Here is a 14324-nt window from a genome sequence, read left to right as displayed (position 1 = left end):
CCTGGTTGGCTTGAAATTCCTGTTTCAATCTCATTTTATGTTTTGTGTTCACAGTTTGTGTGGAATTTGGAATCCTTTATCTAACTACATATATGTTGCTTCTGTGCTCATAAACACATTTATTCTTGAGGATGACCATGGCAGTTTATGCTATATGTAATCAGATGTTAGTTTTCTAGCAGACTTTGTAAAGTGTTCAGTAACAGGGCTGCTTGTTAACACATTCAGCATTTTGAAATCAAAAGAACAGTATTGGTCCAAATATACTCAACATTCGGTTGTCAGAGAAATAATTTTTTTCCACCAAGATGGAACTATTACCTAATTGAGTTTGGTCACAGTTTCCTCCTTATGTGTGTGTCACATTTCAAACTTAGCAAGTTTATGCTAAAAACTAAAAAGGAAATTCAATGCTCAGTTCAATTCAACTTCAAATATCATCAGATCATAATAAAATGCTATCTCAAAGGACTTCCCTGATAGTGCTGGAAAAAATCTGCTCTTGTAGAACCCAACTTGTCCCATGTGAGCAAGCACTTTAGGAACTGAGGCAAGGAAAAAACTTTCTTTTAACATACAGGTACATAAACCTTGAGCAGAGTAGATGGTCATCTACTGGTTGGGTGAAGAATGAGAGAGTGAGAGAGACATGTAGCGAGTCAGTCAGATGCAGGCAAAAAAAACCCAAAAAACATAAATTAAAATAAATTAAGATGTCTAATATGTACTGCAGTAGGTAGAGTTTGAAAAAGACAGGAGAAGAAAGGTTTTCAGTTGAGTTTCAGGCCACAGTTCAAAACATGCTCCACAGTGTAGCAGCATAATTTTGCAAGCTCTAATTATTGCTGCATAACTGCTGCTTTTTATTAAACTTGTGAGGAATTTAATAGCTGGGAAATGAACTGGAACAATAGAGAAACAATTCTGAACCTTAAAGTGTGACCTTGGTCATGTCAGCTAATTTGCTTATCTCTTAAATACACTCTTGCCTCCCTTCACACTCATTTACATTTTTAACTACCTGACACGAAATTTTGTAGTATCAGCACTTCAATTTCCATGAAAAACTTGGCCCTCTGTGTTTAAATATTATTAGTACAGTAATGTGAAACCATATCCTCTTCATGTTTACAGTAAGATTAATCCATGAAAAGGTTTGTCAAATAAAATGAGAGACAGGGGGTGACATAAGCGTTACATCTGACATGACAGCTGAACAATAGCTGAATGACAGATTAACAGTGTGTGTGAAAGGGAGAGTGTCTGATGGTCAAGTGGGGAGAAGTGACCCCCTCATAAATCCTATCATACTGCATCCCCTCTCCTGACAAACTGATGACAGATTGAAAAGACAGCAGAAAAAAAGAGAGTAAGAGTCGTGATGGAAGCATAATGCTGACAGGGTGTGGTCAGTGAAAAACAGAGAGAGATAAAGAAGGAGAAGGAGAGGGTGAGATAAATAGAGATGGAGAGATGGTGTGACAGAGTGATTAAAAGGTAGACGGAAAGAGTGGACAATGAAAAAGTGATGAAAACTGAAAAGGAAAGCAAAAGGCATGAAGAAGTTGTATGACAAAGAATGAGGAAAAAGAGGAGGGAGAAAGTCGAGGAAAAGTGAATGTGGAAGGGAAAGAGAAAAAGGGAGAAGGGGTAAAGGATGAGCTCATTGCAGTCTCTAGGCTGATGATAGATAGATAGATACTTTAATAATCCCGGAGGAAATTGCATGACACGAGGAGGAGGAGGATGAGGACGAGGAGGGGGGGTGTACTCGTCTGTGAATCGATAGCCAGCGTCTGAGTGCCACACACAAACACATGCTGCTGCAGACAGGTTTGCAGGCTAACCGACAGCCTGTTTCCGTTGTTAGCATCCAGCCTCCACACTGCTGCAGACAGGAGAAACAAACAGCTGCCAGCATCTATTTGAGCTTTTATGTGTCTTTCTTTTTGCTCTAGTTTACAAGAGGACGTGTATACGCCAGCTGCTTCTGACGTCTGCTGATTCTCCTTCACCCTCCTCCCTCCCTCTCTCCCTCTCTCTCGTTCACTCACATCTCCATCACATCCACACCCAAGGATCCCCTCCCCATCTCTCTGCCTCCGTCTTCCACACACAGGACCTTTTCAACCCCTCCAACAATATTTTTTTACATTTCCACCTGGGAGAAGATGCTCGTCTGACTCCCTTTTCCTTCCCATCCAACACTTGCTCTCCTGTTTAATCCCTCCCTGCTCTGCTACTTTGCTGCTACCTGTGGAGGTTCCTTGGTTCTCTGGTTCTTCTTCTGCCAAACGTTGCACAGGGTGCAGCCCCCCCAGAAGGGCACCATGATGGGAGTGGACACTTGTGAGTTTGGGGGTCAGGTGCTGGAGCTGCTCTGGTTGACTGTGTGCTACAGAGGTGAGGCAGGCAGATAAGCAGGGTGCCTGTGTGTGTGTGTGTGTGTGTGTGTGTGTGTGATTTATTGGATTAATTGGACTTCATTTATCAAAGTTTGAAAACTTCATAATGTATGCGTTTTTGTGTTTTATTTTGAAGGATTCATAATTTAAAGATTAAAGTTGTGTAAGAGTGTGTGTGGTGGTCAAATGTGCATGTGTGTGTGCTCCATATGTTTCTATCTTGGTGGGTTTGGAGGTTTTTATGTCGAACACGAGGCGATACCAAGACAATCCAAAGGTGGCAGATCAATAGTTATTGATTTCCTGTATATGAGATTTGTAATGTGCGTTATTTCTGTGTTTTGTGGTATGTGTGTATTTGTACTGCCAGCTTTAGTGTTTGTGTTTCTGTTCACACACATAAAAATGCACAAGTGATTTTACTCACTTTATGTTGATGCATTTAAATTCACATTAAATTCACATTTAAGGCCAGGTACCCGCTTCTCTGTCTCTCTGTGTGTGTGTGTGTGTGTGTGTGTGTGTGTGTGTGAACGGGGGAGGTCAGAGAGCTCACAGGAGTCATTTCTTGTATCTGTGTCATGTGTGTTTTCCAGCCCTTGTCTTCCAGCTGATCAGGTTTTTAGTCGATCCATTCTAATAGGAGAAGTAAATGTGGGCAGATTCTGATCCGTTCTTCACCCTCATTGTTCCCAAACCAATAATGTGACGCTTTCATGACAAACTACACATTTTCCTCACATTTTGACACCAAAACGGCTTCGTGTTCAGGTTGTTCTTATGAAGTGCACATGTAATATGCTGTCCTCTGGTGTAACTCTAAATAGTGTTGATTAATGTGAAATTATAAGAGAGGGATCCATGGCTGCTCAGAGGCAGGAAGTGTTCTGTATTTCTTTGTTATAAAATTCTAGGCCCATGTGGCAGATTTCTTAGAGCTGCCACAGCAAGCACACCAAAGAAGAAGTAACCACAACATATGTACCAGTGAAAGTGTCAGAATATTAGCGGTCCATTTTGTTGGTTGGCATTGACAGGCGTTAGAGTCTCTTGACTCTTTATGTGCCTCACGCCTCGCAGATGACGGTTTGAATCAGGCTATGTTGATACAGAAAAAGGCCACACACTGACAGCAGCATCAGAGACGGAAGCAAATGGCCCACTGTGATGCCATCATGTTCTTCATTATTACTTTGCCTTGTCTTTCAATGTAAAGGCTCTCTCTAGCTTGGTCAACCTCTGATAGATTTTTTTTATCTTCTGCTGTGTTTGTGTCTGTCTATGTGTGTGTGTTTCAGTGTCCCAGAGGTCTCGTTATAGTATTAGAACAGAAGTGACAGCGGGTCTCAAAGGATTGTAACAACTGACAAATCAGGGCAGGCTGCACATACATCCCAGACATGGTGAACAGTTATCAGGCATAGGAAAGATGATATGAACTGATTATTAAAAGAGAGAAATGACTCACATGAACTTAAACAGTTACTGTGACATAGTGCTCCATTTAGGATGCAGTACTTACAATAAATATCAAAGCAGTGACTTCCTTCATCACATTGTCATTTTGGAGCCTCGTTTTTGTTCCTAAATTGTCACGGCTGACAAAACTGGGGGAGAACCCAAAAGCACAACAGACAAGCAGGTGGGTCAGGAGTCTCAAAAGGTTTAATCAGACAGGCAGGGTTCTGGTACCGGGTAATTAGTCCAAAATGCAGATGAATCAGACAGGTGACAGGCGAACGGGCACAATCCAACAGTCAGGCAGGCTCAGGCGCAAAACAATCAAAACCAGGCAGACAGATCTGATGAGGGGTTGGCAACAGGCAGGATAAGAGCAGGGTACAAGAACAGGCAGGATAGACAGGCTGGAGATTCAGGGCGGGCACTTACCTAATCTGGGAGAACATAAAGTGGATTGCGTCCACTCTATATATAAAATAAAATGTCCCTCTCATCCTTGTGAGGTGGTATCTGTGTGTCATCCTCAAGCTCGGGTCCTCTACCAGAGGCCTGAGAGTCTGAGGGTTCTGCGCAGTATCTTAGCTGTTCCTAGGACTGCGCTCTTCTGGACTGAGGCTTCAGATGTTGTTCCAGGAATCTGCTGGAGCCCCTCTTCCAGTTTGGGGGTCACTGCCCCAAGTGCTCCTACTACCACGGGGACCACATTAACCTTGACCTTCCACATCTGTTCCAGCTGTTCTTTCAACCCTTGATACTTCTCAATCTTTTCTGTTCCTTCTTCCTGATGTTGGCATCAGCTGGAATCGCCACATCTATCACCACTGCTCTCTTCTGCTCTTTTTCCATATATATATATATATATATATATATATATAATATAAATATATATAGCATCAGCCTTCAGTGATGCTATCCTTAGTCAAACCACCGCTGCCACCAATGTAGCGTTCAGGACGGAGACATTTATAACTTCTCTAAAATGGGACAAAAACCAGCGTCAGCCCCACTTCTTGTATTGTCACTTGCACATCACAGGGAAAGTGATGTGCTACCCTGTGACCACACCTTTTATAGATGTCACACATCAAAACCGACTGAAATGACCATCATTTATGACACCACAGCTAGAGAAACGAAATACAGACATACACTAACACATCACCTCTATCAGGTATAGAACAGGCTGTTTTCCAACAGGGACAAAAGTCTCCTCGTGTATCTCCACTACAATCACACAACAGCGCAAGTGTGCCACATTATTTACACACCTTGCAGAAGAGCAAGAGTTGTTTTAATTTTTAGTATATTTGTCATTTTATTTCATAATAATTGATTTGACGTAAATGAAATTAAATTACAAGAACATGAAATATGAAAACTTCGATAAATGAAATGCCTGTACTCACCAAAACAACTCTTTTCAAACAGCTTATTTAAACACAAAATCCATTCTCCTTTCTTTCTTCAAGTACACTCCACTAGCTAGAACAGGTTCATTAGTTCAAGTTAGCTATTTCAGGTTAGGTAGCTCAGGTGAGCTAGAACAGGTGAGCTAGAACAGGTGAGCTAGTTCAGGTTAGCTAGAACATGTTAGCTAGAACAGGTTAGCTCCTTCAGGGATCGCACTCTTGTCTCACTAGAGCTTCTCTTCAAATGTGCATCTGCATAGCATCTGCATAGCGCCGCCTTCTCAGAGTGAGCATCCAATCACAGGACACGTACATGTCAGGTGAATGTGAGGCCAGCTAGAAGGCCTTAGCATCGCCAACTCGTGATCTGATTGGCTGTTGCATCTGTATTAACTATATGTTCCCTTTCACTCAAAGTGCAGGGACACCTGTATTCAAGATTCTGAAGATCCTGGGCAGATTTCAATCAACCTGGCAACACAAGCTAGCTGAATTCTGGTTGGATAAAACCTCTCAAATCTAAAAACAGAACACCTACCCAGTGTTGGCCAATGTCATATTATATCCAAATGTATAATTATATATTTATACATATATTTGAATATATTTAAGGAAAATGCATTAAAATATAATTAACTTTCATCATATTTATTAACATGATCTCTGGTTATGTTAGACCAGCAGAGAAGGCCTTGCTGGCCCTGACCGCTCACCACTGATATAACTTGATAAGATGTTCCTCTTCCAGATGCTGGCAACTCAATGGCCCTTTTCTTGCGAGACTACTGCTGAATTCTTTGTCTTTATTCTCCAACTCTGTTTTTTTATGTGTGGATTTACCAATCTTAATTTCAGCATTTAGTGTCATATCCACGATTCTTTTTGTTGTTGTCACGTGCGCTTATCGATGACGACAAAGTTTTACAAAAATACCTGGAAGATACAGGGTTCTAAAGTCTGGGTTTGTCCGGTCAAATTCTTCCACCTCTTGATATTCCTGGTCATTCACTCTACAGAGGTGAACATGAGGTTGAAATGTTACAATGAAATCTCAGCTTGCAGGGTACATTATCAAATCCCTGTGAAACTCAAAATTGAATCAAAACCTCAGAAGAAATCAAACCCTGGATGACTGAAGCTGCCCTAGTTAAATGAACATTTTTCAAGACCAGAGAATATTGAATTCCGAACTCTGGAACAAATCGCCTTTCCCTTCTTTGGATTTTTTTCCCAGATAATTGTCAGAGAGGTCTGTCTTTTTAATTATTATTATTGTTATTATTTATAATAATTATCGTGAGTTGTCCCTGGGTTCTTCGGCTTCCTCCCTCCTCACATAAACAGGCACTTCAGGCAAATTGGCCGGTCCCATCGATGTGAATGTGTGTGCGTGTTAGTCTGTAAGTGGCTCTGCGGTGTACTGGCGTCGCGCCTGGAGCGCACCCTGGCTCACCCCTCCAGTCCGCTGCAACAGGCTCCAGCAAACCCGTGACCCGCGACAGCGGAAGAAGCGGGCATTGAAAATGAATGAATGGAAAAAACAAATTCACAACATACTCTTAAGAATAGGTCAATTGATTTCTAGGCAATATTGCCTTGGCACTATGATGAAGTGTCCTAATTCAAACTCTCTCTTTCTGTCTCTCTCTGTCTGTCTCTCTGTCTGTCTCTCTGTCTGTCTCTCTGTCTGTCTCTCTGTCTCTCTCTCTGTCTCTCTCACTCTCCGTCTCTCTCACTCTCCGTCTCTCTCACTCTCCGTCTCTCTCTCATATACCGTATACATTTTCTGGAGCTGTGCTGTGCTGGATTGCCAATGATTCAATGCTTGAATGATATAATTTACTTTATTTAAAAAACATCACCTGCATGGATTCCTGGCTTAATACCACAACTGTGTACTAAGCATTGATGCAACAAATGCAACAAAACAATATTTTTGTTGGAGTCAGAAAAGAGAACATCACCCTCTATGTGGACACTGAACAAGGAATCCAAACATTTTAACATTTCATAATATGAATATGTCTTAGAATTCTTCTGTAATAAATGGGATCTCTAGGTTCCAATATCATTGTACAGTGGTTATTGTGAATGTTCTTCCTGTCCTGAAATAATTCTCAATTTCCTCTAGTGAGCGGCCACGTGTCTCTGGGATGCACAAAGCGTTAAACAGCAGACAGAACACACACACTACCATGAACAACAGGTAGGGTACGTACAGGCCGAACCCATCTAACAGGTATGTGTAGACTTCCGTGATCATGAAGGCTGTCAGCCAGTTGACAGTCACGCACACACCTGAACCTACGCCCCTAGTAACCAGTGGCAGTACCTCCGACATCAGCAACCATGTGATCGTGCCCCATCCCATGGAATATCCTAGGAGATAACCCATAACACAACAGTAAAACAAACAGTTCACAGCCGATGACATAAATCATTAAAAAAAAATTAAGAAATAGTCAGAAATCTGTGCAGTTTAACGAGTCTGTCACTTAGAAATTTAATATTTAACTAATTCCCAGGCAAATGTACAAAGAAATACAATCACTTTTGTTTTTAATTGAAGCAATGGCCAAATTTGAAGCCTGAATTTTCAACATAATGCTTTTAAAACTCACCAAATATAAACACCATGGTGCCGATGAGAGGAATGAAATTGGCAGGGTTTCCTCCATTACTGCTGGTGGTGTACTCCAGACTCACACTGATGTTAGAAGGACCAATGCATGAAGGGCAATCCTTGTTGTGGGAGTTCATGGTCAAAGCCAGAGAGGAGAAGAACATCAGCATGCTCGATGTGTACAGCAGGGCTTTGCGTCCAGCTTTGTCAATTAAAAGCGTAGATATAACAACAGAAATGAGCCGAACCAAACCCACAAGGGCAGCATCATACCTGACAGATCAAACAGACAGGTCAGTTTAGGTTCAGTGACCAAACATTGTCGAGATACAGATAAATCATATATTTGAATCACTATCAAATACACAAACAGCAAACTGAGGCATGAGAAATAAAAGCTAAAAGAAAAATGGAAAAAGAAGAAATTGATAAATATTCAAAATAATAGATCAAGAAAAAAAGATGCTCAACTCTGCATCCAGGGGGACATTGCTTTTGGAAAAGATGGTTTCCAGGTAGACGAGGGTGGGAGTGATGCCTGTCATCTGCTGCAGGAAGCGCATCACCACCGAGATCATAATTGGTCGGTAGAATCTAGGTGTAACCAGGTCAGCCAGCTTGAGTTTACCTTGTGTGTTTATGCTGTGCTGCATTGAGAAACACACACAAACTCAAATATGTGTATACTAGTTAGTATTTATTTCAAAAAAATCTCTTACCTGTATGACAAGGATTTCAACTTGTGTGTCGTAGTGTTTTCCCCTCAGCCAGCGAAGGGCCATCTCAGCCTTCCTCTCGTGACCCAAAGAGAGGAGCCTCCTGGGAGAGGATGGCATGAACACCAGCAGAACCACCATCAGCACAGCTGGCACCTCTCCTGCTATTGCCAGCCACCGCCATGGTACCTTCAGAGCTTAACATCACATGTGATAAAGAGTTTACAACAGCAACAACGTGAGAAAAAATAAGATCAGAAATTTGAGATGCTTGGCCAGTAGCATTTTTAAAAGCCAAAAGTTTAATTCTTTTTAGCTCAGTGAAAGACACTCCCCAACTTAGCTCCTGCGAAGAACTTCAGTTGAATGTAATTTTAAAAAGTACATGTTGTTTGTGTTTATGCAGCAGTGTCAAACGCCCCTACCCAAAGAATAGAGGACCAGTGTCCCAAGCACAGTAGTGATCGGAGGAATGGAACCCAGAGCCCCTCTCACTTTTTTGTGGGAGATCTCTGAGATGTAAACCTAAACACAATAATTACAAAGACATACACAATGACACGAATGAATGCAGCATGAAAAAAAACAACACAAAAAGTTTGGTATTGTACAGGTGAAAAATTCAAACTAACACTATTTACACCTTTGTTGTAGTCAGGCTTGTTAAAACTTTCAAAGTGTTAAACATAAGAGCGTTCATGTGGGACAGAAATATAACTTAAACTAACTGTACGTTAGGTTAAACACTGTTACAATAGTAACCTACAGGAATGGATGCGCTGGTCATTCCTGTGGCAATTCCTGTGAGGAAACGGCCGGCAAAGAGCATCGATAAGTTTATCGCCCCTCCAAGCAACATGTATCTAAGAAACAAATACACATCCGGAACCTCTTTCAACAAACAGACATAATCACATTCATTCAAAAGTATTACTGAAGTAAATATGCTTAGTATTAAAAAAAAGTTAAATGTGTGACATGGTAGTACTTTTGTTTTAGTGAAAGTCACATGATGGTATAGCTTAACAGATTCAAATGTATTACCTTATCTATAGTTTTCAATAACAATGAACAATAATTTATTTATGTAAATTAGAGCTCGTCCTTATTTACAGTCTGTAATATCATCAAAGACATTCCGAGAGTTATCTGCACGTATGGGGTGTGGTGGCACATAAACTATTGTCAACAGTTTTGGACGAATAAAAGCATTGTTGGTCTGACAAACCATACAGGTTATTACCAAATATCAGAATCCGTTATGGTCTAGGGGTGTGTTCGTGCTCATTGCAGAAGTAACTTTCACATGAAGGCACCGTTCATGTTGAAACGTACACATGGGTTTAAGAACATGTGATGCCATCCAGGCATTTGTTTTTGACAACAATTCTGTTCATGCATGAGAGACGAGCCACACTCTTTCTACAGCATGGTTTTGGAATCAAAGACTGGACTTGTAATATGTAACAGTGATATGTTTCTCACTGGAAATGTGTGGTGCATTATAAATCATAAATCACAACAATGGTGACTCCAGCCAACTGTAGTAGTGTATGTATATATAAATGTATTGTGTTACCTCTAATACCAAAAATAACTGAAACTCCAAATTGCCCTTATGTACAGTACTTAACTTAATGCATTCAGCTAAGTTTTTGCCACATCCTGACGGCAATATGTCATCAGTGACACCCACCCTATAGTCAGCGGCAATGCTGACACCATGATGCTCATTTTCCGTCCAATCTTGTCGTTGAGTACCATGGCCCCCAGCCCTCCAGCAACTGCTCCCAGTGCATAGATTGATCCAAACCAGCCAGCCTGCCCCACATCCATCTTTAGATGGGGGTCAGCATCTGGGCTCTGGAGCTTTGGCAGCACGGGGGATGCGAAGACCAGGGAATAACCAAAGCTGAAGCTCCCCAGAATGGCGGAGAAGACAGCCAGATACAGTTTGGAGTTGTTTATCTTGGTTATGAAGAAGTGAACGTGAGAAACCAACGAAAGGCATCACAGAAGGAAGTACTTGTACCAATATGAAATTTACATGAACTTTGTTGGATTATTCAGTTCTATTTTGCTGCACTGAAAGCTTTTGTTTCAGCAAATATATATTCCATAATCTATATTCTGTATATTTTAATTGTCTGTATGCAACTTCTAATTTATTTCCCCCAATCAAGGTCCAAACTTGTATTATTTTTATGAAGAATACTACTACTTTCATTATCTTGTTGATAACATTTGTGGGGATTAAAGCAATTGCTGCCTCAGAATAATGAGTTGTTTATTCTTATTTAAGTCAATGTCTTAATTTAGCAACTGGTCTTTTGTTCATTCTTGTTTGTTAAAGTAGACGTACTTCACATCTTGTCTTTTACAATAAGTCAGTCTTCGACAACTTTCACTAAATCTAATTTAACCAAGTATTCTTTGAGTGTGCCTTGAATTAATTGTAAAGTCAACTGGATGATGTGACGTCGCAGAAAGAGGAGGAACGTGTGATCGTAGGAAGAGAGAGAAGAGGAACGCCAAGAGTATAGGACTGAGAGCAGGGACGTTGAATGTTGGAACTATGACAGGAAAAGGTAGAGTTGGTTGACATGATGCAGAGAAGGAAGGTAGACATGCTGTGTGTCCAGGAGACTAGGTGGAAAGGTAGCAAGGTTAGAAGTTTAGGAGCAGGGTTCAAGTTGTTCTATCATGATGTAGATAGGAAGAGAAATGTAATAGGAGTTATCTTGAAGGAGGAGTTTGTTTGGAATGTCCTGGAGGTAAAAAGAGTGTCCGATAGAGTGATGAGTCTGAAGCTAGAAATCGAAGGTGTGATGTTCAATGTTGTTAGTGGGTATGCTCCACAGGTAGGATGTGAGCTGGAGGAGAAGGAGAAATTCTGGTTGGACTTTGATGAAGTGATGCAGAGCATACCGAGAAGTGAGAGTGTTGTCATTGGAGCAGACTTCAATGGACATGTTGGTGCAGGAAACAGAGGTGATGAGGAGGTGATGGGCAGGTTTGGTATCCAGGAGAGGAACGCAGAAGGACAGATGGTAGTTGACTTTGCAAAAAGGATGGAAATGGCTATGGTGAATACTTTCTTCCAGAAGAGGCAGGAACATACGTTGACCTGTAAGAGTGAATGGAGGAGCACACAGGTAGACTACATCTTGTGTAGACGGTGTTATCTGAAAGAGATCAGTGACTGCAAAGTAGTGGTAGGCGAGAGTGCAGCCAAACAGCATAGGATGGTGGTGAGGAATATGAAGAGGACAAAGGCAGAGAAGAAGATGAAATGTTGGAAGCTGAAAAAGGAAGTGTTGCGTGACTTTTAGGAGGGAGTTAAGACAGGCTCTGGGTGGTCAGGAGGTGCTTCCAGATGACTGGACAACTACAGCTAATGTGATCAGGGAGACAGGTAGGAGAGTACTTGGTGTTTTATCTGGAAGGAAAGTAGATAAAGAGATTTGGTGGTGGAATGAGGAGGTACAGGAGTGTATACAGAGAAGAGGTCAGCTAAGAAGAAGTGGGACAGTGAGAGGACTGAGGAGAGTAGACAGGAGTACAGGGAGATGCAGTGTAAGGTGAAGGTAGAGGTAGCAAAGACCAAACAAAGGGCTTATGATGACTTGTATGCTAGGTTGGACAGTAAGGAGGGAGAGACTGATCTATACAGGTTGGCAAGACAGAGAGACAGAGATGGGAAGGATGTGCAGCAGGTTAGGGTGATTAAGGATAGGGATGGAAGTGTATTGACAGGTGCCAGTAGTGTCATGGGAAGATGGAAAGAGTACTTTGAAGAGTTGATGAATGTGGAAAATGAGAGAGAACAAAGACTAGAAGAGTTGACTGCTGTGGACCAGGAAGTAGCAAAGATTAGTCAGGATGAAGTGAGGAGGGCATTGAAGAGGATGAAGAGTGGAAAGGCAGTCGGTCCTGATGATATACCTGTAGAGGTTTGGTAGTGTCTAGGAGAGGTGGCAGTAGAGTTTCTGACTGGGTTGTTCAACAGGATCTTAGATAGTGATAAGATGCCCGAGGAATGGAGGAGAAATGTGCTGGTGCCCATTTTTAAGAACAAGGGAGATCTGCAGAGTTGTGGTAACTACAGAGGAATAAAGCTGATGAGCCATACAATGAAGTTATGGGAAAGAGGAGTGGAAGCTAGACTAAGGGCAGAAGTGAGCATTTGTGAGCAGCAGTATGGTTTCATGCCAAAAAAAGATTACTACAGATGCAGTATTTGCTTTGAGGATGTTGATAGAGAAGTACAGAGAAGGCCAAACAGAGCTGCATTGTGTTTTTGTAGATATGGAGAAAGCTTATGACAGGGTGCCCAGAGAGGAACTGTGGATCTGTGGATATGAGAAAGTCTGGAGTGGCAGAGAAGTATGTTGGAATGGTGCGGGACATGTATGAGGACTGTAAGCCAGTGGTAAGGTGTGCTGTAGGTGTGACAGAGTTCAAGGTGGAGGTGGGACTGCATCAGGGATCAGCTCTTAGCCCCTTCTTGTTCGCTATGGTGATGGACAGGCTGACAAACGAGGTTAGACAGGAATCTCCATGGACTATGATGTTTTCAGATGACATTGTGATCTGCAGTGAGAGCAGGGAACAGGTGGAGGAGAAGCTAGAGAGGTGGAGGTTTGTCCTGGAAAGGAGAGGAATGAAGGCTAGCCGCAGTAAGACAGAGTACATGTGTGTGAATGAGAGGGACCCAAGTGGAAGAGTGAGGTTACAGGGAGAAGAGATCAAGAAGGTGGAGGATTTTAAGTACTTAGGGTCAACAGTCCAGAGGGACAGCACATGTTAGAGGTTGTGGAAGGATGCCGAGTTTTGAACTGCCAGGCAGGAGGCCTAGAGGAAGACCAAAGAGGAGGTTTATGGATGTAGTGAAAGAGGACATGAAGGTAGTTGGTGTTAGAGAAGAGGATGCAGAAGACAGTTAGATGGAGGCAATTGATTCGCTGTGGCGACCCCTGAAGGGAAAAGCCGAAAGGAAAAGAAGAAGACGGGATGATGTGACGGGGGTTCAGTAATTCTTTTTCTTCATCAGTCAAGGTTGCTTGAATAAACAAAACATCCTGATAATATCTGCTGTCTGAATGTCCTCTGTCTAAGAGATGGTTCTATTCTCATCAAGTGCTCCAAATCTATGTTCAACATTGCAAAGTAGACATAATTTTAAAAAAAGAACAGACATCAATTAAACAGAGTAAAAGAGCTATTGATCTGACTAAGATAAATAAAGAAGAGGGAACTCACCTTGAATTCAGGTGATATCTGAGTTTTTCTCAGCAATAGAGTTGCTTCACTGTTTTCTGCAGCAGTAATCATGATGAGCAGTGTCTGGGAGTCTGACTTATGATGTCTGTTGCAGGAAGATGTTAAGTTATGAACAGTACTCTCAAAAACACAACATAACAGGAAAAAACAGTCGAGCTTCAAAGAAATGTTGAACAAAAGTTAAAGCAAAACAAGTAAATATTAATGTTCTCAAAAAAATGAAACATACCTTGTCTAAATGATTATCTCGATCCTCTTGTGTATGGTGTGTCACTGTGTATTGTCCAGGAAGACTGACATAGAATGGAAAAAAAAATGTTAGCCTTGAGACAAAGCACACTAAAACTGAAATTGAAAACAAAAGTAAAAATTGTTGGGGTGCCTTCCTCAGAATATTCCATGCAGCCCACTGCAGTGTTTTGTTTCT

At 41.6% G+C, this 14324-nt stretch overlaps 1 protein-coding gene across 1 annotated transcript; it reads right to left on the bottom strand.

Annotated features, from left to right (window-relative positions):
• Positions 1-7343: 7343 nt before the first annotated feature.
• On the bottom strand, positions 7344-10606 carry LOC137609347 (solute carrier family 2, facilitated glucose transporter member 6-like; the record flags this gene model as incomplete). The annotated part of the gene is made up of 7 exons (XM_068336326.1): positions 7344-7654; positions 7897-8171; positions 8370-8545; positions 8618-8811; positions 9040-9139; positions 9381-9477; positions 10311-10606. Coding segments are annotated over 7 exons (1449 nt in total), but the record flags the coding sequence as incomplete, so codon positions are not given.
• Between the last annotated feature and the right edge of the window lie 3718 nt (positions 10607-14324).

Source organism: Antennarius striatus, chromosome 16, assembly GCF_040054535.1.
Source record: "Antennarius striatus isolate MH-2024 chromosome 16, ASM4005453v1, whole genome shotgun sequence".
NCBI lineage: Eukaryota > Metazoa > Chordata > Actinopteri > Lophiiformes > Antennariidae > Antennarius > Antennarius striatus.
This window is presented reverse-complemented; position numbering and strand designations above follow the sequence as displayed.